Consider the following 25,869-nt stretch of genomic DNA (forward strand, 5'->3'; position numbering starts at 1 on the left):
CAAGCAATGTTTAGAGTTTCCAGGAAGCCACCAGGAAAAAGTCGGACTAGAACTGGTGGAATCGAGAATTTCTACTCATTAAATTGGTTTCAAAGGATCTCTAAGTACTCCAGACGCTCCTCGGCCAGTGCCAATAGTCTATTAATGACCATTCCAATGCGAGATAATATGAACAGAGAAGACATGAAAACGCGAATGAGGAGGTTCGAGGATGAAACAGGTGTGCGTGGCATTAAAAATGCACAGCTCAACCTCAAATGACTTGGCATATCGTGATCAGTGAAAGGAGTTTGAATGGTTCTAGACGCTTCTTATACGCTTGTTCAGGGGCTCAGACCACACGAGCTCTCGATGACTGCTCGTCTTCCTGGTATTCTTAACCCCGGTAAGTGAAATCATTTACCTTTGGTCTTGGACATCCATCCAAACCTCGCACTGGACTAGCAGCATTTTAGTCAGGGGGTTTGGTGTGCGCTGCAACTGCATAGAAATTCAGGAGGGATTGGCGAGACTGCTATGGCAGAAGCAATTTCGTTCAAGTCGGATCGCTTGTGTAACTTAGTGTACGGATTTCACCTACACTTGCTTTTCAACTACAAAGGTTAACCAATCTGGAACGGACATTCTTTTTCACCCGAACCGAGGGATCCCGCCAACTAGTGATGCCGCCCCTTGACCACACGTTACGCGGGGTCCAGATTCAGACGCACGGCAACCCTAATATTGACATGAATCTCAGCAATGGAAGAACTCCCGATCGCGGTCGCAAGATGTTCCTGCTGGATAAATCCTCCGATACCCTGCCCCGCAGTAGCTTTGCGAAGTTATTCAGATATGAGAGAGCTCTCCTCTCTGCCTTACCCCACATGAACTTTGGGGTACAACTACCAGGTTCTCTGTGCAACTTACGAGGCGAAGCAGAGCATCTCACATTCTTTGGCTTTCACGACTGCAGGCACGCCACTCGAAAATAACACTCGGATTCAAACCACGGGAATATCGCCTTAAATAGTCGTCACCATGGAGGAAGAACTTGCCCAGCTTAAACAGCAAGTACAAGCACTTTCAAAAGAGCTTTCGCGGGTTTCTGGTGAGCAGTTGTCTGGATTCCCGAACATGAACTCTGATGCTAATTTGTGTCTTCACAGATGAGGCAGAGGTGCGCAAGGTGCACTTCAAGTATGGCTACTACCTGGATAAGTGCTTGTACAACGAGGTACGAACAATGCTCCATCTTGGCATCATTGGGGCCAATACCATTGACACATTCGCAGGTCGTGGATATGTTCTCGGACTCACCCGACGCCTACGTCGAGTTCCTCGGGTCACGCTACCGAGGCAAGGAAGGCATCAAGCGTCTCTACCAAGGGCGCTTCCAGAACGCCTTCGTGAAAGGGCGCAACGGCCCTGTGGAGGGCTTCTTGCTAGACCACATCATGATGCAGGACATTGTGGACGTCGACCCGAGCGGCACGCATGCTTGGGTGCGAATGCGCGCGCTCATGCAGGCCGGCACTCACCAGTCGATCCAGGAGACTCACCCCCGTGGCCACGCGCAATGGTGGGAGGGCGGACTGTACGAGAACGAGTACATCAAGGAGGACGGCGTCTGGAAGCTCTTCCGGTACAGATACTTCCCGTTCTGGCACGCCGATTTTGAGAGGGGCTGGTCACACACACGTCGCAACTACATCCCCTGGCCGACCAAGACGTTCCCCGAGGATCCGCTGGGACCGGACGAGCTGCTTGAGCAGAAGATGCTGTGGCCAGATACGAGAGTTATCCCCTTCCACTACCCCCATCCAGTGACGGGCAAGCGGATCAACGCCGAGGATCTTCGAGCGCCGGCCTATGGTAAGGGTGCGGATACTGCTGAGCCCGAACTCAACTTGAAGTTGCCAGAAGGTCAGACCAGACCGGGCGCAAAGGACGTTGATCCGGCGAAGGGAGATAGAGTATTGCCAGAACTAGTTCAGAACGCTTAGATCAGCTGCCAGGAGAGCAATGCCATGCCTACCTAGGGTTATCATGCAGCTGGCTCCGCCAGCCTTTCAATCCTCGCTAGAGGCAATAGTTCGCACGGTGATACTCAATTGACCATATTTGGCCTCAATCATCAAACGGTGCAACCGTGCTCGTATCGCCATGTCTGTCAATCCTCCACATCACCGGCGCTTGCCCCCGCAATTCTCCATGAGGGCCAAGCAGCCCCCAACTGCCGGGCGCTTCTAAAATGCACCCCGCACGGGACGGCCCCAAAATATCCCCAGATGATCGACTTCTGGGGAATAGATGTACCGGGTCAGCAATAATGTCTGCATGGAAACCGGTGCCTCCTTATCAAATTATACACACCCGTGATGCAGTGAGAATTGCCGTCAGGGTCCATGCGGGGCGTAAAATAACGGCCGCTGGTGGTGGTGAGATATCGTTCGATAGCTCACACACCTCGGTTGTTGCAGAAAGATGATAGAAGTGTCGCGAGCTTCCCGGGAGGATGCTAAAACTAAATGCTGTACACTTTGCAACTGTCGAATCCAAATTTGACTATAGGGACTAGTGAACTGGCTCGCACTGAGAGCCATGGCGCACATCTTCTCTCTCGCACCAGCGGTCTCAAACTACACAGAGGGGCGGCTCACCGGCGATGGGGTCAAGTACCCCGACACGGATGTCTTTCGGGGCATGAACAAGCCCTCGCGCTTTGAAGGTGACATCTTCGATCTCGAGGTCACGGGCCAGATCCCGAAGGAGATCAACGGCACCTTCTACCGGGTGCAGCCTGATGCCCGTTTCCCACCAGTCTTCGAGGACGATATCCACTTCAACGGCGACGGCAGCGTGACAGCCATCCGCATAGCAGACGGCCACGCCGACTTCAAGCAGCGCTATGTCCGCACGGACAGGTACACGCACGAGACAGCAGCGCGTCGCGCATTGTTTGGTCGCTACCGGAACCCATTCACAGACAATGAGACCGTCAAGGGAGTCATCCGCACGGCGAGCAACACCAACGTCACGTTCTGGCGCGGCATGCTGCTCGCGAGTAAAGAGGACGGGCCGCCATTTGCGATGGATCCCGTGACGTTGGAGACGATCGGGCGCTATGACTTTGAGGGCCAGATCCTCGCGCCGAGCTTCACCGCACACCCAAAGTTCGACCCTGACACGGGCGAGATGCTTTGCTTCGCGTACGAGGCCGGTGGAGACGGGTCTGATGGCTCCTGCGACGTCGTGGTGTGGACGATCAATGCCGATGGTGTGAAGACGGAGGAGACGTGGTATAAGGCGCCTTTTGCGGGAATGATCCATGATTGTGGCATATCCAAGAATTATATGGTGCTGCCGCTGACGCCGTTAAAGATATCTGTGGATCGGATGAAGAAAGGAGGGAACAAGTTTGCGTGGGACCCGAATGAGGATCAATGGTACGGTCTTGTGCCGAGGAGGGGAGGAAAGCCAGAGGACATCATCTGGTTCAGAGCAGACAACGGTGAGTGCCAGCCGTTCTTGCCTTACATCCTGTCAGAATGATAAATAATCTAATGGGAATGCGCAGGTTTTCATGGCCACGTAGCAGGCTGCTACGAGAACGAGGACGGACACGTCGTGGTGGACCTCACGGTAGCAGACGGCAACGTCTTCTTCTTCTTCCCGCCTGACGGCGAGGAGCAGAGTGGGCTGGCGAAGCGCAATAAGCTCAGCAGCCCGACTGTGCGCTGGGTGCTCGACCCCAAGGCGAAGACCGACACCCGCATCACCCCAGCGTTCGCGTGGTCAACCAACGGGGAGTTCTCGCGGATTGATGACCGCTGGGTCACCAAGAAGTACCGCCATTTCTGGCAAGTCAAGGTTGACCCGGCAAAGCCTTATGATTTCGCGAAGTGCGGGCCGCCAGCTGGGGGGCTCTTCAACTGCATGGGCCACTACATCTGGGACAAGAAAGAAGAGCGCGCGGTAGGCCAAGAAGATGTCTTCTATGCCGGGCCCACGATGACCTTCCAAGAACCGGTGTTTGTGCCCAAAGAGGGCGGCGGCGAGGGCGAAGGCTACCTGATGGCGCTGCTCAACCACCTGGACGTGTTGCGCAATGATGTCGTAGTGTTTGACGCGCAGAAGCTAGCTGCGGGCCCTCTGGCCGTCATCCACCTGCCGCTGAAGCTGAAGCTGGGGTTCCATGGCAACTTCGTAGATCAACGCGATATCGAAGCGTGGGAGAAGCGGAGGGCTGAGGAATTGGGACCGGTGAAGCCGGCGACGGAGCCATTGCCGTGGCAGAAAGCATTTGCGCAACAGAACGGTGAGGCCAAAACAAACGGACACAACGGTCTAAGCCCAACAAACGGGGCTCATTCGTAGTGGAAGGACGTGCGAGATAGCTTGAGAAGGCAATTGTAAGAGGTTAGGTAGGGACAGGTATTTAGGTAGGCTTAGGTAGGTCTGTGGCACAATCCTACTACTAAGTAAGCTTTGGCCCTGTCAGTGAAAGACGTTATAGAGCCAGCGTTACCGTTTCATCTAATCGATCTTGCCTTAATCGGACGTCCTCTCTTGCAGGTCATCGACAACCATGGAATTTCGGCGATGCATCATCACCAGCGCAACCTTTGGGTGGCCGAGCCCGAAGCTGAGTCTCGCCGCCGGTTTTGAATCGGATTGATAAACCAGCCAAAGACCAAAGACATTGGACCAGGCAGCCTGCCGTCCCGCCGCCAGCGTCGGCCATCGGCGCGTTAGCGGCTGCGGCCATGTCCATCGCGCACCGTCTTCGCTCTTGCGATGGATGCAGTGGTGGATTCTGCCATGCCAGCCACCAATCGCGACAGCGGTTAGCACTTCCCGTTTCAGGTCTGGGATTCGCCGAACAAGTCGCTCGCTTTCAAAGCACATTTCCCTAGGCTGAAGATAAGACGTCAAGGCTTCAAGAAAAGGACATCGCATTTGTATGCCAACGAGTCTTTCGTATGTTTCAACTCCAACTCCAAGAGCTTGTAGACATAGACAGATATCTCGGCACAGATGGGGTCCACCGATGCCGGCGCTCAGTGTGCCTTGAGCAAAGACGTCTTGCTCATCTTCGTTCCTCGGCCACGCCAGGATGAATGGGTGCAGCGCATCGAGTCGAAGTTCCCCGGGCTTCAGATAAGATGGATCAACCGCGATGAGTACGCCACAGACATTCACAAAGTGTCGGAAGCGCTACAGACCATGCCGTCTGAAGAGTGGGCAGGTGTAACCTTGGCCACATCGTCCATCCCGCCCCCCGCACATTTCATGAAGACGGTTCGCTTCGTTCAGCTCACGTCGGCTGGAGCTGACCGGTGGCTTGAGCATGATACATATAAAGACCCCAATGTTATCTTCTCTACGGCCAATGGACTGCACTCGTAAGTAGACTTGCTCCACTATTTCAGGCTCAAAGCTCATGATATCCCAGAACGCAAATCGCAGAATGGGTCATTGGCGTGTGGCTCATGGTTCAGCATCATTTCCTTGATTATGCTGGTTTCATGAAGTCTGCCCAATGGACAAAAGCAAACATCTTCCCGATTGTCGACTCACCGGGACTTCGAATGTACGCTTATCTTTCCCGAGTCCAAGGATAATTCGCTGACAGCTCGATCTAGGGGTATCCTTGGCTACGGTGCCATCGGCCGCCAGTGTGCTCGTCTTGCGCAGGCCCTCGGTATGGAAGTCTATGCATACACACGCAGCGAGCGTTCAACTCCAGAGTCAAGGAAAGACGATAGCTATGCTATACCTGGCACGGGAGATCCAGATGGCCTCATACCGGCGAAATGGTTCCACGGAGCGGACAAGAGTGCAATCAATGGTTTCCTGGCACAAGATCTAGACGTGCTAGTCGTCAGCTTGCCGCTGACAGCATCAACGATGTACCTACTTGACAAGGAGCAATTTGACGTTCTGAGCAAGAAAAAGACCTACCTCATCAATATCGCCCGCGGCAAACACATCAGACAGGAGGCGCTGATCGAGGCACTAGAGCAAGGCAAGATCAAGGGCGCCGCACTAGATGTGGCAGACCCAGAACCGCTGCCATCAGACCATCCTCTGTGGAAAGCACCGAACCTTTTCATGACGCCTCATGTTAGCTGGCAGACTCCATATTATTGGGATCGCGTATTACAGATTCTAGAGCTGAACTTGGACAAGCTGAACGCGGGCGAGCCCTTGATCAATGTCATGAACAAGAAAGAGCATTATTAAGAAGACAGAGGCGCATAGCTAGACTGTACATATTATGTTCATATCGTTACCTCTTCAGCCGCAGAGTGACTGTAACTTGGTCTTCTTCCGACAAGCCCCTCGTCTCTGTCATGGCGCTTTCGAATGCGTGGCAAACCATAGCTTTCAACCTCGACCTTGAGCATGTGACGGATACCTCCATGCCCTTGTCCTTCTGCTTACCAGTATCGGATGGCCGCTGCGTGTCTAGCATACCGTTGTTGGCATTATCTAAGTGAAGCGATAGGTCGGTGCCGTTGAACAGGCTGTCTAGATCAATACTGTTGCAAAAGTCATGCCTGTCCCACCCCGTGTGCGCTGGGCCTTGATCGCGGCTGTGTATGGACCCTTGTCCAACGCTGCCAACGGTTGCTATCGCAGGGGTAAACTGGGCAGTTCCGAAGCTGTTTTGCATGTTGGCGAAGCCATTCCCTGGAAACATCCCTGCCATATCAAGATCGCCATTCGAGGATCCCATCAAGTTACTTTGAGCGCCAATCTGTGTAGTGCTGAGAGACAATGATGATCTAGGACTTGCGGTAGAAAAGGGGGGATAGGACATGGAGTTGAGGTCAGCATTAGATGGAGATTGTAGGTCGGACGGCGGCGTTATCATAGATGCATTGCCATCCCCAGACGTTGACGACGTCTGTTGCCGCCGTTTGCTCTGGCGTTTCTGGCGACGCTGAAGAAGGCAATATCGATTCTTCAGGGAGAGAGGTGAACGTGCCTGGAAGGAACTTTCCGTCATGAGCTTCCAGTTGTGACCGTACAAGTTTACAAGATGGAGCAGAAGCTTGTCCTATGTCCAAACAAACGAGTCAGCTATGCTCACCCTTGCTTATCTCAACCACGACATCCTCTAGTAACGAGATTATAGAGCAAACGACGCATTACGGTGAACCTACCTCCTCATTCGACCAGAAACTATGATCTAGGCTAGGGTTGAGATTGTCGTTCCAACGCTTAGCGCACTGCTCGCTGTTACGAGTGCCGACTTCGGGAGCCACAGCAATCCATCGATTACCATGTTTGATGACGGCTTCCCGTAAGCGAGAATCTTCGGCCGCAGACCATCTGCCGACGTTGATAGTCTGCGTGCGCTGTGAAGACGGCGAGTCGCTGCTTCCCTCGGAGGTTGGGCTGGAGTCAGAAAGTTGAACCATTACGGATGCCCTGCCCCAAGTCTGAGAGCTAGTAGCATCCGGAGTAAGATCAAAAGATGCCTAAGCAGTGTTGCTCGACCTCTTCCTCGGCCACGAGGCGGCTTCGATTGCTTAGCAGCGAATTTTACACTGTGACAATCTTGAAAGGCCGGAGTTCTCGGTGCTAGCTGATCCAAGAGAGGAACCCAGTTGGAATTGTTGTAAGCCAACTCCAGTTTCGCGTGCAAGAGTCCGGTTGTGCTATACAATAACGATGTGTAGTTTAGGTAAATCTACAAGGCATTTGTTGTCAGGAGTCAACTTCAAGGCAAAGGAGGAATGCACTACCTACGTCCAATACAAAATGCTTGTGATGGTTTGATCATACGATTTCAAAAGATATTCCTGACAAACTGTGTAAACGTCAAAGAGATAGCTGTGAGTGAAGATGCGCGAACGCTGGCGCATGTGCAAAGAATCCTGACTCCGTCTGACTCCTGTGGGTCCAGTAGTTAACTCCGGTGGGTCACTGCTATCATGGTCAAGATGCTGTCCTAAAAAAAAGGTGTCAGGTGCTGGGTTGTTAGGGTGGGTCCCTGCTAACTCCCCTAACCCCGAAATACGCTAAGCACTCTTACACAGCTCCAGTTCCACAAGCTCGAGTTAATATAGGCGCTATTGAAGCTCATTGAAACCGAATTCTCCACCTCTCTTCGTATGCCAACTACTAGTATGTAAGTAATTTGGATCAAAGAGTAGCAGAAACAATGGGTTGGCTGCTTGGTCCAGCCGGAGGTGTTCAAGTTTCCCATCTCGGCACCAAAGATCCCACTATGCAGTCATTCATTCAATATCGTCGTATAAGAGCGGCAGTGAAGGCAGATGTTGCCCTGTCACAAACACAAGCTGGAACGGTTGTTGTAGGCTCAACGACAGGTACATCAACGCCAGAAAGCAAGGAAGCAACTGATGGTCGCCACATACTGGGAAAGGAACAAGAGAAGAACCAGTCCTTCACCACATTCCCAGGTATCACGATTTCTCGCCCAGCGAAAAAGATGGCCGTGTAACATTTCTTGTCGGATGGAAGGACGGAGATGCCTTAATCCCCACAATTGGAGTCGTGGCAGGAAATGGGCGTGCACATTCGCAATATGCCTGCTTGCTATGGCCATCACGATTCCAGTATCCATTGATGCGCCTGTATCTCTTGAATTCAACGAGCATTACAACGTCGGGCCCATGGCAGGGTCCCTGACGACAAGTATGTATCTGATCGGACAAGGGACGGGTGCCCTATTTGCGGGAACAGTATCGGAGACATTCGGCCGCAATGTGGTATATATGACAACTTTCCTAGTCTTTACTCTCTTCATCATGGCAAAGGCATTGGCTACGAACTTTAGAAGTGTCCTCGTGTTTCGCTTCTTAACTGGCTTCTTCGGCTCGACACCGATGACAGCTGTAGGAGGTTCGATTGCGGATATATGGAACCCCCTAGAAATGATTTTCTGTCTGCCAGTTGGGGCCATGACGTCTTACGCGGGACCATTGGCTGGACCTATCATTGGCGCGTATGTTCCCTTGATAGGGTTTCGTTGGGCAGACTGGATCTTCATGATCATCACCGCTGTGGTTCTGGTTTACGTATTTCTTTTCCAACCTGAGACATACCATCCGGTGCTTCTAGAGTGGAAAGCAGAGCACCTCCGCAATCCCACTAAGGATGATCGATATCAAGTTGAGGCGCACGCCAGTACCCGTACCTTAGGTCGGAGGCTTATAGTCAACATATACCGACCTTTCTTGATGATCTATACCGAGCCCATAATCCTGATCTTCACTTTCTATCAGACGATCATATACTTTGTTCTTTTCACGTTTTTGAACGGGTACACCTACATTTTTCAGCAAACATACAACATCTCCGGGTCTTTGACTTTCATCCTGTGGGTCGCTTTGCTTGTCGGTGATCTCGCTGCTCTTCCGCTCGTTCCCCTGGTATACGGCTGGGCTAAGAAAGCAGCAACGGTGGGGACGTTGACCCCTGAAATATGTCTGTGGTACGGCATGTTAGGTGGCTCCGTCATGCTTCTAATCTCTCTTTGGTGGCTAGCATGGAATTGTTATGTAAGAGCTCTTATCATTATTCTCTTAATTCAATTTTACACCATCTGACTTGTCATATTTAGCCTAACATCAACATTTGGGTTCCGATTGTTGGCTCTATATTCTTGGGCTATGGGCTAGTGACCGTCTTTGCTACCACTCTCCTATACACTTGCTTCGTGTACGGGGTACATTCAGCATCGGCCCTTGCTTTCATGACATGCGTCCGATATATTGTCGCAGGAGCTGTATTTCCTGCGTCAATCCCTATGTACGAGCGCCTCGGACCTCACAAGGCTCTGACTATCCCAGCTGTTCTGGCTACCCTCATGGCTCCTGTGCCATTTCTCCTGTTCAAATATGGTGCTCAGATCAGAGCCTTGAGTAAGAATACTGTATACCGGCATTAACAGTAGATTTCATACACTCAATACGGGAATCTGGTTCTGCTAGTATCAATCTCGCTCGAGGAAAATGGCACAGAAGGTTAAACACTTAAGCAAGTGCTTGATTAATGAGATAAAGGACCTTTCTGAGATTCATTATAATGATACACTTCATGACAGGCCTTGAGAACCCTCGATTGTTTCTTCTTAGTTTCGATTTGCACTCCGCCTCCACTGAGGAACCTCAAATGGGCTAGGTACGTCCAGAGCGCTCAATGGGCAGACTTCTTGGTAAGCTCTACTCAGAAGGGGTCTTGTTATTGGTCACGACAGGCCGGTGCCTTCCGTCTCGACTTCAGATGAAAATTGATACCTTGCTGCCTGAGAACCTGCATGCTGTGCCCACCACATGACAGACCTCTCATGGGAGAGCCCTTATAAGGTTATTTTTCACCGTGAAATTTCAACAAGGACGCTGGGCGTAATTAGTATAGTGCAACGGTCAACCGCGATCTCGTGGATTCCTGAACCGCAAAATTGTGGCTTCCGCACTTCCCAGTAAGACCTCCTGTGTGGTGAGCTGATATTTGAACCTGCAGCCAGGGATGATTAACGCCCCTGGTCGGAGGACGCGATCTTGGCATGATAGAAATATATCCTCTGCTGAGTTTGCGCCGTTAAATTGCAGAGGTTACAGCAAGTTCCTGTGGGTAATTCTTTTTTGCCATTTTTTTGTGGCAGATCCCGGACTCGAAGTCGTGGACTCTCCGACTCTCTAGCTCTTGTCGGACACATGTACCTATGTATTTGAGAACCCTTCGAGTTGCTTACTGTCCTTGGGCACCCCAATAAACCCACAGCTTGCAAAATATCAGGAGTTGTGACCTAGTTCCCAATCAGATAGAACTACCGATATCATTCGAAAACCCGAAGCTGATCTCGCCGGCCACGCAATATACCAGCACAGCCTCTCGTCGTTAGCACCGTGACGGGAACCTGCGACACGTTAGCTTTCTTCATGACCGATATGTATCATAAGTTACGCCCAAGTCATGAGGAGATAATGGGGCATAAAGAGTAAATGAAAACCTCTGACACCGGTTATACGAAGTGCAATTCTCAGCAAATCGATGGAACCAAGCTCGGGATGACAAATCAGAATGATGAATGTCTAGGGCTTTTATACTACCCCCAAAGAGACAGCCTCCATAAAGAATACGCCGTTTTGGAACACTCTGCGTCTGAAATAGTCCCAGCAAATCTAGATTGACGACATAACTCACATTTGAATCCATCTTCTAGACTTGTGATTTTCGCAATTTCTTGCCGTTTTGTTCCATATTTTGTCTGAAGTCCTGGGTTTCATCCCACGAATGATATATAAGAAAGTAGGGGGCTTAAGCGATACATATCATCGATGTCTGTAATTGTGTTGTCCAAGGATTGAACGACGGAGGCAAGTCTTCCTGAGAACTATCGGAACATTCGTGCAAATACTTTTATTCTCCATCCTTTCACCTTCTCGCGAGGGGGTATGCCAAGCCTTATGTCAAAAGCAGGTGACAGGATGTATACACCCCACTGCGGCTTTTCAATTCCCACGAATAGTGGTGGTCCACTTCGCCAAGACAATCCCTTTATGGATATTTTTACTCTAGATGAGAATAGTTCGGTGGCCTTGGCGAACAACGGTCAACTGATTTGAGCTTCTAATTAGATATTTAAAGATCTCATGTGCCTGAAAGCTGTATTGTTCACTGCTCTGTGCTGTTATCCAGGAGTCACCGGCGATTCACACACAGACAACATGGTCTTGCTTACCCCCTTTCTTGTACTCCTTTCAACAGCGGCGGCGGCTGATATATTTGTCTCACCATCGGGGTCTGATAGCGGAACTGGTTCTCAGACAAGCCCCTACAAGTCCATTCAATCTGCCGTTGACAAAGCTGTGGCCGGTGATACCATCTATTTACGTGCTGGGACATACTCCCCAACTACAAACATCAAAATCACCAAGAGTGGCACATCCAGCGCGCCTTATACTCTGACAGCATACAATAGTGAGAACGTAATAATCGATGGAGAAGCACTTACAGGCACCCCAGCTGCTGTAGGAGGGTCGCTCGCAGATGCCGATCGAGGTGTCTTGCACATTGTGGCTAGTTACTGGAAATTCTACAAGATCACACTTATCAACGGGCCGTACGGGGTTTATGTTCGCGACTCATCCAACAACTATTTTGAGCAGATCACAACTCATGACAACTACGAGACTGGTTTCCATATGCAAGGAAGCCTGTCTAACAACCAGGTTCTCTTTCTCGACTCGTATATGAATCGTGACCCCAGAAAGAACGGAGAAAGCGCAGATGGTTTTGCTTGCAAGGAAGGCTCAGGGACCGGCAACATCCTCCGTGGTGCCCGCCTGTGGAACAATGTTGATGATGGACTCGACCTTTGGTATGTTTGCCTCCATTCTAGGTTGAGGTGAGCTGTGCTGACATGTACCAGGGAGTTCAAGTCTCAAGTCACTATTCAGGATACCATCTCTTGGGGCAATGGTTTCAATCGATGGGGCTTCACAGACTTCGAGGGCGATGGAAATGGTTTCAAGCTAGGCGGTGGCGATGCTGCTGACATTGGCCCAGCTAATCACGTTGTCACGAACTGCATTGCTTTTGGCAATGCCGCCAAGGGCTTTACTGATAACAAGCAGACCGGAACATTCACACTCACCCGGAACACTGCATGGAACAATGCTGCAGTTGGATTCCAGATTACAACAGCAAGTGCGACACTCACTAACAACATCGCCGCGCTGAACCAAGCCTCTACCACGCAATCTAAACAAATCAGCCTTACTGGTGCTACGTCTAGCGGTAACTCTTGGGACTCAAGTACTACGTGGAGCAACAGCAGCTTCAAGAGCGTCGATACAAGTTTGGTACAGGGAGCCAGGCAATCTAATGGAAGAATCGTGTCTAGCAATTTCCTTCTCCCTACCTCGGGAGCAGCAATTGGTGCCACAACGGCATGGTCATAATCAATATTTTATATCTAGATCTTGGGTATCATAGTCTGTCGAAAACCAATTAAGAACTAAATAAGCCCTTCGCCGCTCGACGCCTTATACCCTCATCCTTGCCTCGCTCCAAGGCAAGCTCTATATCTGCCTGCAAAATCCCATTAATTTCCTCTATTCGCTGCCTCGCAGCAAGACCACCCTGCGGGTTCAGAAGCTCATTGAAAAATTCTATTCGCTCCCTCAACTCGTGTCTCTCCTTCCATAGCCGATTGTACCTTTGAGCTGTCGAGCGACGATCGAAGCAAACGTGGTACATGGCGCAATAGGCATTCCATTCAGCAGGGCAATCTGTAGGCTGTCCGCTCAGAAGAAACGGAAACATGTGCTCCCATGTCCGACCGGCGATATAGTCGGACCACTCTGTCGCCAACATCCAGTCCCTGTTTCGAGCATACTGCTCTCGCTTGTGTCTGTGCACTGCATCCCTCGTGACTGCGAACTGGGAGCAGCAGGGCCCTGCCAAGATTTCTGGAACGTCTCCGACAGAGCCTCCGAAGTTCGCTATCCAAGCCTCCCTCATGAACGGCTCCTCTTGTTTGAATGATTCCTCCGGCGTCTTGGTGGTATTAATCCAATCGGGGCACGCGTGCTCCCACATCACGCGCAGGTTGGCATACTTGCGCTTCAAGACCTCTTCGAGGTCGAGATGAGACAGTGCGAAAAGCATTGACTGCTGCAACACGCCGTCGATATGCCATGGATTCTCTTCCGCGTGTATCATTATTGAAATATCCGGTAGTTCGTCGTAAAAGTCGTATAGATACGTGTGGTAGATCGTCGCTTCACGACCCTTCTTTGGCACAGCCGGGTGGTACTTGGCGCTGCTCTCATCGTACTCATCGAAATCGCTGATATATCGGATGATCTGGAGATTCGGGATGTCCAACTTCGAGGTCCAAGATATATCATCCGCCTTCAAGCTTGCAATGACCAGATTGACGGTGATATTGCTCGACGCAGTAGTCCTATGGGGCTGGTAGTCAATGCTTGATAAGGCATCGGAGCGTCGTAAAGTAAAGTAAGCTGCCTGCAAGCAAACGAGTGTAAAAAGAATAGCAAAGACGGCAGTCTTTCGACGTAGCACGTCCAGTCCGCCTCTCAGAACCATCATTAACGAGGGACAGTCATGTTTGACTGAGGAATCATCCCTGGGGAAATTCAGCGATCGCGACGTCGAGGGGCGGGCCGGCGGGCGAGTGCCTTATCTTTTATTCTCAATCGCAAACACGCAATTTCCCCTGGTCCAGGGGGTCAAGGCCAGAACCGGTAAAGGCCAGCGGATGCATCAGCCACTCTGATGTCAGTGGCCCCTCCATCTTGCGCGATGCCAAACTATAGAAACTAACCAGATAGCAAGGATTGGAATTTGACCTTCAACGTTTGGAGGGCAAAGCATGTGCCTGACAACTGAAAAACTCCTAGGTCTTCGCCCCAGTAAATTCAGGTACTCATTGTCCAATCGAGTAACGAAGAAAACAACCACTTACTAGTCTCCACGCCATCACTAGCTGAAGTCCAGAATAGTGAGTCTCCATCGCATTTATTGGATGTCTTTCATGTAAGGCGTGTACTTGCCTCGATTGTGGATCGGAATCCACGACTGGACTGTGAGCCCGAGAATCCCCCCCGCGCCGGCACCGTTAGCCCTCACCTAACGTTAGTGGAGCCCGCTAACGGCGGCTGAGAAGCTTAGCATAGTAGCACCTGTTCGTTCGGGAGGCAGGAACGCCAAGAACGCTTTCCGCACAACGACACAAAAGTCAATATCGATTTGTTGACTGCTGCTTCGGATACGCCTACACCACCGCTCTGACCAAACCGAATCTCTGCCCTCATGTTGCAACTAATCGCCAAGCAGGGTCTTCATCCAGGCTGAATTCGATGATCATGGCTGTCGATAAGGCCTTCATATTAGGGCTTCCTGACGAGCTTCTCGACAAGATTTTGGCGTCGGTAGTCGAGCCGCTTCACGATACGTACAGTAATGAGAAATCTTACGAACCTTTACGGGCACTTTTGATGATCTGCCGTCGATTCAGTAGGCTTGCTACTCCATACCTGTATTCATCACTCCGCATTCACTTTGATGATGAGCGTTCATCAAACCACAAGCAAACCAGAAAACTTCTGCATCGTAGCTTGAGAGAGAATCCTGACCTCTGGCCACTATGCAAGACCCTGGTAATCAAACATAGTAGTGAGAAGTCAGGCGAGACTTTGTTTAGCGACATGTACATCGCTTTGGACTTGGCTACCTGGCTGAGTGCCACAAGATCACTGCGAGTTTCAAACCACGGAAACTGGAAGCCATTTGGCGAAAGATGGCATCCCTTCAGCCAAGCAATCAGACATATGCCTCGCTTGGTGGAGCTTGAGGTTTGTGACTTCGACTATCGCGACATCTCTCTCCCCACCATCATCGATGATCTCGGCTATCTGAGTAACGGCTCCAGTCTTCGAAAGTTGCAACTTTCTGGTGTCTCGACACTCAGCAATTCACAAGCGTGGGGAAAGCTTCAGGTACGTGTGCATCATGATGACAATCCTTACTAGACTTTAACGGCTCCGTTTTATTCTTCATGTTTGAGTTGCATACAACAACTTATGCTCACACCATCACAGGGACTAGCAGGTACCGGGTCGTTGACCGAACTCGAGCTTTTTGGTTTCCTTCAAACAACGGAGGTACTCGCACATCTCTTGGCTTGGCCAGCGAAATTGGAAGTTTTCAAGTTCCGTTTCTCTTATAGCCCGGATTACGACAGAGACGGTCTGAGCACCGACTGGAGCCTCGGCACGTTTAGACGTGTCTTAATGCCCCAAGCGCAGAGTCTCCGCACCATTGAAATTCGCAATATCAACAAGACTGGTCTGGATGGGTTTGTACTGTCTGCATTCAGCAGACTTGAAAACCTCCTTCTGTCTCACGGAAGCACAGGAACCGACAGTAGCCTCATCAGTAACCTTATCGCGCCAAACCTGCAAAGCTTTCACTGGGACTTGACACTTGAAGATCAGCAGTGCGGCGAAACCTTGGATAATTTTGGCCAGGAAGAAGAGGACTGGCTAAGGGCTTTGGTAGATGCCGCTATCAGGGGCAAGTCTAGGCTGGGTGAGATTAGGGTCACGTTCACACCAGAAGAATGGGTCCAGGACTTCAACCCAAACAACAAGCCGGTATATCCGTGGGACCGTATGGATGCAATAGCCAGAGAAATAGAGCCACGTGGCTTGGCATTGCGATATAATACACCCACAACAACAAGGGAGCAATTTGAAGCCTTGTTCAAAGAGGGGCGTCCTGACGAGGGCCTCACACCGCTTTGGTGGGCTCTCGATACCGGCCAGGCGGACTTCATGATGCAGTCCTCGTCGAAGGTGCTGATATTGAGATGGTGCGTTATGGAAGGACGCCACTTCGCGAGGCCGCCGAGATGGGCTTCCCTTCCTTCGTGGAGATATTGCTTGACTTTGGTGCCTTTGTCGACACTGTAGATGACTGCGGAAAGACACCTCTTTGGATTGCTGCCGAGCTAGGAAACGCACGAGTTGTCAAACTACTGCTGGAGAAAGGCGCGGATACCGAGATTCCGGATGACGATGAAGGTCAAACCCCCTTGCTGAGAGCCGCCTTTTTAGGCCATTTTGGCGTTGTAGAACTACTTCTTGACTACGATGCCGATTTCGATGTCAAAGATGAGCTCCACGGGAATACTCCGTTAATATGGGGGGCTGCTCATGGCCACGCACGAGTTGTAAGTGAGCTGCTCAAAAGGGGAGCTGACGCAACTGTCACGGACAGGAGGTACGGGAGAACCGCCTGTCAGTGGGCCCGGGAGGCAGGCTACGACTCCGTCATTCGCATGTTTGATGATTATGAGGGCCCAGAATGATAAGCACCGGTTCGATTTTAGGTCAAGTTTTTATACGGCCCATCGTCGCTGAATGATGAGTCTACATTCTCTAAGATACATTGTTTGTGATGAAGACGCGAAAGGGTCGCCGTTGGGAAAGTCATGAATTGGCAGCAATGCTGTTAAAGATGCACTTTTCCACGACTATTGATCTATACCATCTATATGGTTTGTGAATATTCGTCCTTCACCAACTCAAAGGCCAACTTAGCTTCTAGTTTAGATCTAGTCTCTTCATCTAGTTTGTTGCAAGAGTCTTGGTGAGCCAAGGAATGGACTATCGGAGCCCCACTGAAGGACAACTTATCATCCCTCGCGACCGTGATCGACGGTGTTATTGCCGAAAGAATGGTTGTCAATGTGTGCCAAGGTCAGCAAACGCCGGGTATAAGTGAGGGGTTGTAGAGCCAGTTATCTTTTGATACCACTTCGAGGGATTTCTGGTTAAAAGGCTGCGAACATGTTTCTCTCAAACTTTCTTTTTGCGGGAAACCAACCACTGCGTTGTTCGGTTTATGAGACCTTGATTTGTTGACATCAGCGATCCCCCCTTCAATCAAATATTGCGGATCATGACAGGCGAATCGATCCAAGACAGGGATATTGAGGGCCAGGGGCTAGATCATGGCGAGGACAAAATCGGCACGGCAGAGACAAAAGGCGCGGAGCACGAACAGGGTGACGTCCTCAAGACACAACAAGAAACTCAACATATCGGCACTCTAGAAAGGCGGCTGAAGTCCCGTCATGTGCAGTTCCTGGCCCTCTCCGGTGCCATCGGTACGGGATTATTTGTTGGCAGTGGACAGGTGCTATCCCTCGCTGGCCCATTGTCGACCTTTCTGTGCTATGCCATCACAGGATTTAATCTGTACTGCGTGATCAACAGCCTGGGAGAGATGGCTGCATGGCTCCCGATTCCTGGAGCGGTGCCAATTTTCGCCGCTCGATATGTTGATCCTGCGCTCGGCTTCACCTTGGGGTGGAACTATTGGTACCAGTTCGCAATCGGTGTGCCTATCGAGGTGACCGTCTCGGTCGTCGTCCTCGACTACTGGCATCACTCGATCCCCCAGGCAGCTCTGATCACCATCTTTTTCATACCAATGGTCATCGTCAACTGCTTCCCAGTCCGAGTGTACGGCGAGGCCGAGTTTTTCTTCGGCGCGATCAAGCTTACAACTATCGTCGGACTCATCCTCTTGATGTTCCTCATCACCGTTGGCGCGAGCCCAACAGGCGAGCAGATCGGGTTCCGGTACTGGAAGCACCCAGGGCCGATGAACGAGTACCTCAAGTCTGGCGCGTTAGGCCGCTTCCTTTCGTTCTTCAAGGTGTTCATCCAAGCGACATTTAGTTATGGCGGTAGCGAGATGGTAGTTGTCGCATCTGGCGAAACGGAGAACCCGCGCCGCAACATCCCCAAAGCCATCAGGCGTGTGTTTTGGCGTATTCTGATCTTCTATGTTCTCGCGCTCTTTCTCGTGGGACTCTGTGTCTCCTCCAAAGACTCAAAGCTCCTCAACGCGATCAGCAGCTCCGCGCCCGGCGCTGCTCAGAGCCCCTTTGTAATCGCCATCAGCAACGCAGGCATAAAGACGCTGCCAGGCATCATCAACGGCGTGATCCTGACGTCCGCATGGTCCGCGGGCAACTCGTTCTTCTACGCCTCGACGCGCGTGCTGTACGCCGCCGCCCTGGACGGCAAGGCACCCGCCATCCTCAAGCGGGAGCGCTTCGGCGTGCCGTACGCCTGCGCGGCCGCGACGACCGCCCTCTCCTGCCTCGCGTACCTCAACGTGAACAACCGCGCCGCCGAGGTCTTCTTCTGGATCAGCAACCTCAGCGCCGTGTCGACGCTGATCGTCTGGGCCAGCGTGTGCGTCGTCTACCTGCGCTTCCACGCCGCGCTCAAGCACAACGGCATCGACCGCGCCACGCTGCCCTATCGCGCGCCGGGCCAGCCGTTCCTCGCCTACTTCGCCGTCTGCTTCTGCCTGGTCATTGCCTTCTTCAACGGCTTCGATGCCTTCTTCCCTGGGAAGTTCAGCGCCAAGACGTTCGTCCCGCCGTACATTGACATACCCATCTTTCTGTGTCTGTTCCTCGGCTACAAGTTGGCCAAGAGGACCAAGTTCGTGAAGGTCAGCGAGATCGACATCTGGTCTGGAAAGGCGGAGATCGACAGGCTGGAGCCGCACTGGCAGGTCCAGGCGCCGAGGAATTGGCTGGAGCGCATCTGGTTCTGGATTGCATGAGCGTTGGGATTAGGAGTAAGGAGTCTAGCGAGGGTATGTCATAAGAAGGGGCTGCACCTGTCACAAAGCGCTTCAAGTGGATGTAGGGAAAGCGTGCTGTCTATTCGGATGCAATCTTAACATTAGTAGTATATGCTTCTCCGTCTGTATCGATGTTCCCCGTCCCGTATAAGTATCCCGGTCTGCGGCAGTCTGTATGCCAAGTGATCACCTCGGACTACAACGCCAGAGGAGAAACTCTCCAGTCTCCCGCTTCCCAAACGCCGCGCTGCACTGCTGGAGCCAGCAGTATTAGTCTATCCTGTCGTCGACCGGGCCCAGAACCAATCCAATCTGGACATGATGGGTCGACAATTGTCTCATCTCGTCTAACGCCTCTATCAAGATCGCTCGCACATGCCGCTCAAACAGTCGGGCAGCGACGGTTTCCACTATTGACCCGCGCGCGCGCCCATGAGTCTACTCCCCAACGCCTTGCTGCCCATGGTCATTCCCCCGCCTGCGACTCCCGCCACGGCTGCTTCTGCTGCAAGCTCATCGCTCGCGTCGCCGTCGCCGACAAATGTCCAGCTCTCTTCTTCGACGTCGTCATAATCCTCGCTGTCGGTGGCGGCGGCGGCAGCTGCGTTCTTGCCCGCCTTCTTCATGACGAGTGACTTGGCGTACTCCATGTCGCGGTAAATGCACTGAATGGCAGTATCAACGCCGTTCTCCTATAGCCCAAATTAGGTCAAGTACTTCGGTAATAATTTCATTGTGGGATACAACACACCTTGCGAATATTCTCTCCCAGCATCTTCGCCTTGTTGATCATCCGCTCACTGTGAGTCGCCTCCCAGAGTGCCCGAGCAAATGAGTTGGCACCCCATTTCCGCAGGGAAATACCCACTCCAAGATCTTCCACGCGACTGCCGAAGAAGAACTGGTCACCAAAGAATGGTCTCACGATAGTCGGAATACCGGCTCGTAGACTCGCGCCTGTAGTACCTGACCCTCCGTGATGGGCTGCAGCATCGATTTGCCCGAAGAGCCAGTCGTGAGGGGCGGATTTGATGGAGAAGATCTCGGACGGCAGAGGAATCTCCGTCGACTCTCCATCGGTCTTCTCGCTGTCCTCGGCGCTCGAGCCCGACGTCTTGGGATCGAGACGGTCGCTCCAGCCCTTGCTGAGAATACAGCGCACGTCGGCCTTCGCGACAGCGTCGATGATCTCGCGCGTGAACTTGCCGGGATTGTCAAGAATGATGCTGCCGAAGCCAACATACACAAGCTTCTTCTCGTCCTTGCGGGCTTTGGCGATAAACTCGACCAGGTCCTTAGGAGGAGTCCATTGCTGGCCACCTTCGTCAAGGAACCAGTAGCCAGTGACACGGATCCAATCGGAGTAATCGAGGGGTGGTGGCACGACGAAGGGGGAGAAGTTGTACAAGAATGGTACCTTGTTGGGTTGCATCCTCTCCAGATTAGTGTTTGGCAAGCCCAAAGTCTTGTTGCGCCACCTGTTGACCTGGCCTGCTGTCGCCTTCCAGAAAACATTGTCAAACATGACATATGTCACGTAGTTGTAGGCTCCGCCCATCTTGTGTTCGGGCATAACGAACGCATGAGGGTAGGCACGCGTCCTGGTCCAAGGCATGCCAAAAGCCCTGAAGTACGGAATTCCCAGCTTCTCCGCGACATGAATACCGGCCATGGCGGAGGGACTTTCGATGAGAACATCTGACCCCTTGCATGCTTCCCAGCTGCTAAGAAGGAGCCCGTCGAGCCATTTTCTCATCGTCGAGTTTGCCTCTCGAAGGAAGGCAAGCGTGAACGTGCCGTTCTGGATGACCAAGCGCATCAGCTCAGCCGGATCTCCCTCAACGAGCGCGAACTCGATTCCGTGCTTCTCAATCCAATCCTTGAACTCAATGTGTGTTGCAATGCGAGCTTTGTGCCCTTCGGCAATGAGACCCTTACAGAGCGCAATGTACGGCTGGACATCACCTCTCGAACCGATAGTCAGACAGGTAATGCGCAGAGACTTTTCTGGCTTGAAGTTCAAGATTGATGCCTTCGGATCATCAAACAATATAGTCGGGCAGTCGGCAATCTCGGTGGTCTGCCTGGGCATTTGAAGCTCATGATCAGGATATTCCTCTTGTCGGGCTTCTTGCAGTGCATCGCGCTCTGCCAAGGCGTTGTCGGCCAATTCTTGCTCATCACGGTCAATTACATGCGACTCGCGCATGAATCTTGACGCCTCTAGACCTTGTAGGAGCGTAATCGCGCAGTCGTCACGCAAGTTTGCCTGTCCGAACTCGAAGAAGATTTCCTCGTGGCCTCGAATGACAACAACCAGACCAGAATAGCCAAAGCGGAATCCCTTCTCCTTGTCAACATTTTCAATGTCCTTGAGAGGAAGGATGAGTTTCGTCCGGGTGCCAGGAAGAAGGCTACGGAAACAGAAGAACCGCTCGCTAAGGTAGACTTTCCCATATAGAGGAAGCACACGAATAAGATAGCCGAAGTAGGTGGCAGTCAGCTTCTCGCTTTCCGGTAAAGCAAAGTGTTCCCGGAAGCGCTCGTTGGCAAGCAGAGTCTTGTCTTCCTTGGACTTGCTATCATCATCGCCGAGTTCATCGTCGGTTCGAAGAGCAGCATTCTCGTCGTAGTGTTTGTGACCGCCTTTCCACATGCCAGATATTTTCTCAACATAGCCCATGGGCTCGGTGGACAAGAACGTGCTCATCCGCTTGGTATGTCGATTTACAAAGCCAGCCATCTCACCAACGCGTTGCAGGGGATATGACCCCATCTTTGCGAGACTCTGCAATGTTGGTGTTCCCGGCTGCAGCTCGTCTCCTGCACCTAGCTCTGCCATGTGGCCGGTGGTCGCGGCATGATGAGGCAAATGTGGCGACCCGTGATCTGCTGGCCGAAGAGAAGGACTGCCGTGACGGTGGTCATGAGGCCGCCTCCGTGTAGCTGACGCGGATCGCCGAATGGTGGGACTATGGAAGACATCACTGCCTCGGAGAATCTGACTGGCCGACTGATCCGCATCGCTCGAGGAAGCCACAAGCTGAGATATGCTTGCCTGGCTGGGATCTTCCATGGACTGCACATACGAGTCTGCTGAGCTGTACCTCTCTGGATGTTTCTTCATCTCGCCCAAACGGTTTCCGCTGAACGATCGTCGGCTGTCACTAACACTACGTCGCGGTGCCTCCGGGCGGCCGACTCGAGCGAGGTCTAGACTCTTACGACCAAATTGTCTGAAGGCGTCAAAGCTGCCTCGCGTGTACTCGCCACTAGGGCGAGGGGACGGCCCGGGTGGTGATTGAGGTGACATTGGGGAGAGGGTAGCCTTGACATTCTCGCCGAGCCTAGCTGTTCGGATTTTTTGAGGAACAAGCTTATCTCTGCTACCGCTCATAGAAGTCCTCTTTGAAGAGGGCAGCTCCGAGGTCGATGCCTCCTCTGCTACGGCTCGCGCACCAAGCTTATTTGAATCGGCTTGTTGTGTAGAGTCTTCAATTAGAATCTTGAGTACATTTAATGCTTCTTTGCCGTAGCTGAAGAATGAGAAGAAATACTAAATCCTGTTAGGATGCTGATGTCCTTAAATTACTACAGGGAGATCTCACCTCATCAATGGCGTAAGTCTCATCGTTATCAATCACGCGTATCTTACAGGTGTCGGCAAATTCGAGCATCTGCGTCTCTTCGATATCTATGATGTTCTGGATGGGGAGGCTGATCTTGACGCTGTCGCCGTCATTGTGGCTGCGGAAGATGACGCGCTGTAAGCTCTTCACCCACTCCTTGGCGCTCGGCGCGCTGTCTGCTCGGAAATTGTAGGTCCTATGGTCGGTGACGACGGAGAAATGGACACCGTCTTTGTCCTTGTCCGTTATGGAAGCAGATATGCCATAGCGTAAATCGATTTGACCGCTGGGGAAGTACAGATTTGACGGATCCCGGAAGTACGACAGTATGTCGCCTTTTAGACGGAACCAGTATCTGTTGAACTTGGGATTTCTTTTGCCGCTCTTCGAGAGGTAGCCTGATTTGACAACTTCGTGCTGGTAAAACGTAAGCAAAAGGCAAACGAGGCGGGGGGCTAGATAGGCATACCGATTTCTTAGGTAGATATGAGTAGAAGCAAATGTGTTTTGACGTAATATAGATGTAGCCTTGAAGCAATACGCTTTGTAGTAACCAGCAGGGGTATTCTGCAAGATTGTTAGTACGGGTCTCGCCAAAGAATATTATTCTACGCACCTGAGACTACCTCCTCGGGCTCTTCAAATTGGAAGATCTCCATCAACTTCTTGGACAGATCCGTCGGTCCAGTATCGCCCATAGCGCCCGGTATACGGCCCCTCTCCCCGGACAGCCTTTCGAGGTCGAAGCTTGGCCGGCTTGTTGCCTCCGCCCGGGCCTCTAGCATGCGGCTCATGACTGGCGCCAGGCGATTCTCGTCTTGAACACCCAGGGTTGGCGAGTCCGTGGCCGAAGACTCGGGCTCTGATTCCTCTTGTATTTGAACTGTTGGCTTCTTTCCCTCAAGCTTCTTCGCCTTGTGTTTCGTAGATAGGCGCGACAGGGTAGGCAGTGACCGCAGCAGCTTGCTGTCGCTAAACTTCCTCCGATGGTGCTTCTCGCCCTTCCCGCTCGGTTTCCTCAGGACCGTCGTCTGGGCGACTCCCCCGTCAACCCCCATGGCAGCCTTTCCTTTCCTGCCGTGATGCGAGGACGCCTCGTCGTCTTCGTCGTCGTCCTCGTCGCTGCTGTTGCCCTCGAGGCGGTGGTTGAAGTCGACGGTGCTCCCGGCGGCGGCGATCAGGCCGAAGATGCTCTGGTTCATGTTCATGAACATGCCGCCGCCGCGCTGGGCAGCGGGGAACACGTCCTCCTCTTGCTCGGCATCGTCGGTCGCCTCCTTCAGTCGGTCTGGCAGCTCCATCGTCGGCGTGTGGGCGCCGTGGCGGCGCTTTTGGAGCTTGCGGGAGACTCGGCGCCTCGAGTCGTCTTCGGAGGGTCGGGGGGCGGCGGGATGGTGTGGTGCGGGCGAGGAGGGTGTGCCAGCCTGGGGGTGTTGGTGGTGGTGTTGTTGTTGTCGATGGGGGAGGATCTGGGAGGAAGAGAGAGGAGGAGGAGGAGGAGCAGGAGGGTTGCTCGCTGGAGGCGGCGGCATTGTCTTGGACGTGTGGGCAGGTGATGCCTGCGCTGGACTGGGGGTAGCTTTCGATGCTCTTTCTTCCGATGACTGGGGGCCAGCACCTGTGGGACGGTCGAGATGCGGCTCTGGTTGGACCACGCGGGTGGCTGCAGGCGTTGATAGGTGAGGACGCCGGAGTCGCGCTCAACGGCGGTTCTCGGGGGCACGGCTGTCTAGGTATCTGAAATGGCGGGCTGCCGTGCTGCTATGGCAGCAATATCGTGCTCTGCTGTGCTCTGCCGTGCTCTGCTGTGCTCTTCTGCAGTCAGCTTCAACGGTTGAGAAACGGTGTTGGCGGACGGGCGGCGCGCATCGGATGGCTCGACAACTGACCAGGAATCACAAGGCGGCCAGGTCGGTAGGACGAGGCAGACCGTTCGGCAATGCACGCTACCTTAGCTGCTTAGGTAGGTAGGTAGGTAGGTACCGTACAGCACCTTATCAGCTACCTTAGGTTGACTGCTAGTCGGGGCACGCAGCAGCCAGCTACCTCTAGCCAGCTAGACAGAGATACAGAGAAAGGAACGGGCCCTTCTAGATGTTGTTGATGGCGGTGATGCCTCGGGGCCGTCCAGTGTAAAGTCGTGGTGGCAGCTGTGAGGCTGATGGCGTCCGTTTGTTGGACTCCCTGACCCCGGCCTGGTTCTAGGTGCTGACAAGGATGCTCTAGGCGCTCTAGGCAGAGCTCCAGTAGGATCGACCGCTACGCAGAGAGTGCGAGACAGGGCGGTCAGTCACAGCGGGCGTGTGACAGCTGCTGGCCAGTTGAGCCCTGATCGTGGTGAAGGAGCTAATGTATCTGTGAGTATATGCCTACCTTAGGTAGGTAAGTAGGTTTGTATGTGAAGTGTGAGGAGTCGTTAAGCACAACAAGGTGCCTGGGCAGTCTCTGCTAGATATCTCTAGGTACAAGGTGAGGTATCTCCGGCGCGTGTGAGTGTGAGTGACACGCGTGATACGGTGCAAATGCCACCACGAGATGCAGATGAACGTTTACGATAGATACGAAAGATACGAAAGATGGAAGATATCATATGATAAGGGATAAGGAATCCATCCATCCATGCGCCTGCGTGTCTCTCTCAACGACTCTCCAAGGTCGATGTCCGTCCTCACTTTTTAACATTTCTAACCTTGCTGGGCACTTCACTTTTCACTAGAGCAGACATGACCGCATTTTTGGCAGCCCTGGTTGGCGAGTCCGCTTCTTCTAGTGGGGGTGTTTTCCAGGCTTAGAGCTTGGCCTGGTAGGGACTCCAGACTCGACCGTTCTCGCTCTCGCTTCTTCCATTGCTGTTTGTTCATTTATCGATAAAAGATCCTCGATGACGATGGCGCTAGCGAAGACCGCAGTGGATGCGAGCAGCGGGCGGAACCTGCACGGGGGCCTGGGAAAAAGCCAATTACGGCGCATTTCTATTTCTAGAGGGCTGATCTCAACGCATCTGACTCGAACCTCTGTCACATGCAACCTGATGCAAGACAGCTGCCACTCACTCAACAATCCTCAAATGCCTATG

General features: G+C 52.4%; 5 protein-coding genes across 5 annotated transcripts; 4 read left to right on the forward strand and 1 right to left on the reverse strand.

Moving 5' to 3' along the window:
- Nucleotides 1–1,020: 1,020 nt before the first annotated feature.
- UCRPA7_3463 (putative carotenoid oxygenase protein) lies at nucleotides 1,021–4,359 on the forward strand (the record flags this gene model as incomplete). The annotated part of the gene is made up of 5 exons (XM_007916026.1): nucleotides 1,021–1,090; nucleotides 1,149–1,216; nucleotides 1,275–1,905; nucleotides 2,561–3,493; nucleotides 3,560–4,359. The coding sequence occupies 5 exons, from the start codon at nucleotides 1,021–1,023 to the stop codon at nucleotides 4,357–4,359; spliced, it is 2,502 nt and encodes an 833-aa protein (XP_007914217.1).
- A 915-nt stretch (nucleotides 4,360–5,274) lies between these two features.
- UCRPA7_3464 (putative 2-hydroxyacid dehydrogenase protein) lies at nucleotides 5,275–6,228 on the forward strand (the record flags this gene model as incomplete). Its single annotated transcript, XM_007916032.1, has 3 exons — nucleotides 5,275–5,387; nucleotides 5,438–5,575; nucleotides 5,628–6,228. The coding sequence occupies 3 exons, from the start codon at nucleotides 5,275–5,277 to the stop codon at nucleotides 6,226–6,228; spliced, it is 852 nt and encodes a 283-aa protein (XP_007914223.1).
- Nucleotides 6,229–11,693: 5,465 nt separating this feature from the next.
- On the forward strand, nucleotides 11,694–12,853 carry UCRPA7_3465 (putative pectate lyase protein; the record flags this gene model as incomplete). Its single annotated transcript, XM_007916033.1, has 3 exons — nucleotides 11,694–12,346; nucleotides 12,398–12,765; nucleotides 12,837–12,853. 3 exons carry the CDS (start codon nucleotides 11,694–11,696, stop codon nucleotides 12,851–12,853), a joined length of 1,038 nt encoding a protein of 345 aa, XP_007914224.1.
- A 4,604-nt stretch (nucleotides 12,854–17,457) lies between these two features.
- On the forward strand, nucleotides 17,458–19,143 carry UCRPA7_3466 (putative proline-specific permease protein; the record flags this gene model as incomplete). The annotated part of the gene is made up of 1 exon (XM_007916030.1): nucleotides 17,458–19,143. The coding sequence occupies one exon, from the start codon at nucleotides 17,458–17,460 to the stop codon at nucleotides 19,141–19,143; it is 1,686 nt and encodes a 561-aa protein (XP_007914221.1).
- A 431-nt stretch (nucleotides 19,144–19,574) lies between these two features.
- Nucleotides 19,575–24,094, reverse strand: UCRPA7_3467 (putative autophagy-related protein 26 protein; the record flags this gene model as incomplete). Its single annotated transcript, XM_007916031.1, has 5 exons — nucleotides 19,575–19,856; nucleotides 19,916–22,720; nucleotides 22,773–23,210; nucleotides 23,263–23,360; nucleotides 23,410–24,094. 5 exons carry the CDS (start codon nucleotides 24,092–24,094, stop codon nucleotides 19,575–19,577), a joined length of 4,308 nt encoding a protein of 1,435 aa, XP_007914222.1.
- Nucleotides 24,095–25,869: the final 1,775 nt, after the last annotated feature.

The sequence above is a fragment of the Phaeoacremonium minimum genome (genome assembly GCF_000392275.1).
Source record: "Phaeoacremonium minimum UCRPA7 unplaced genomic scaffold PA7_03_scaffold_281, whole genome shotgun sequence".
NCBI lineage: Eukaryota > Fungi > Ascomycota > Sordariomycetes > Togniniales > Togniniaceae > Phaeoacremonium > Phaeoacremonium minimum.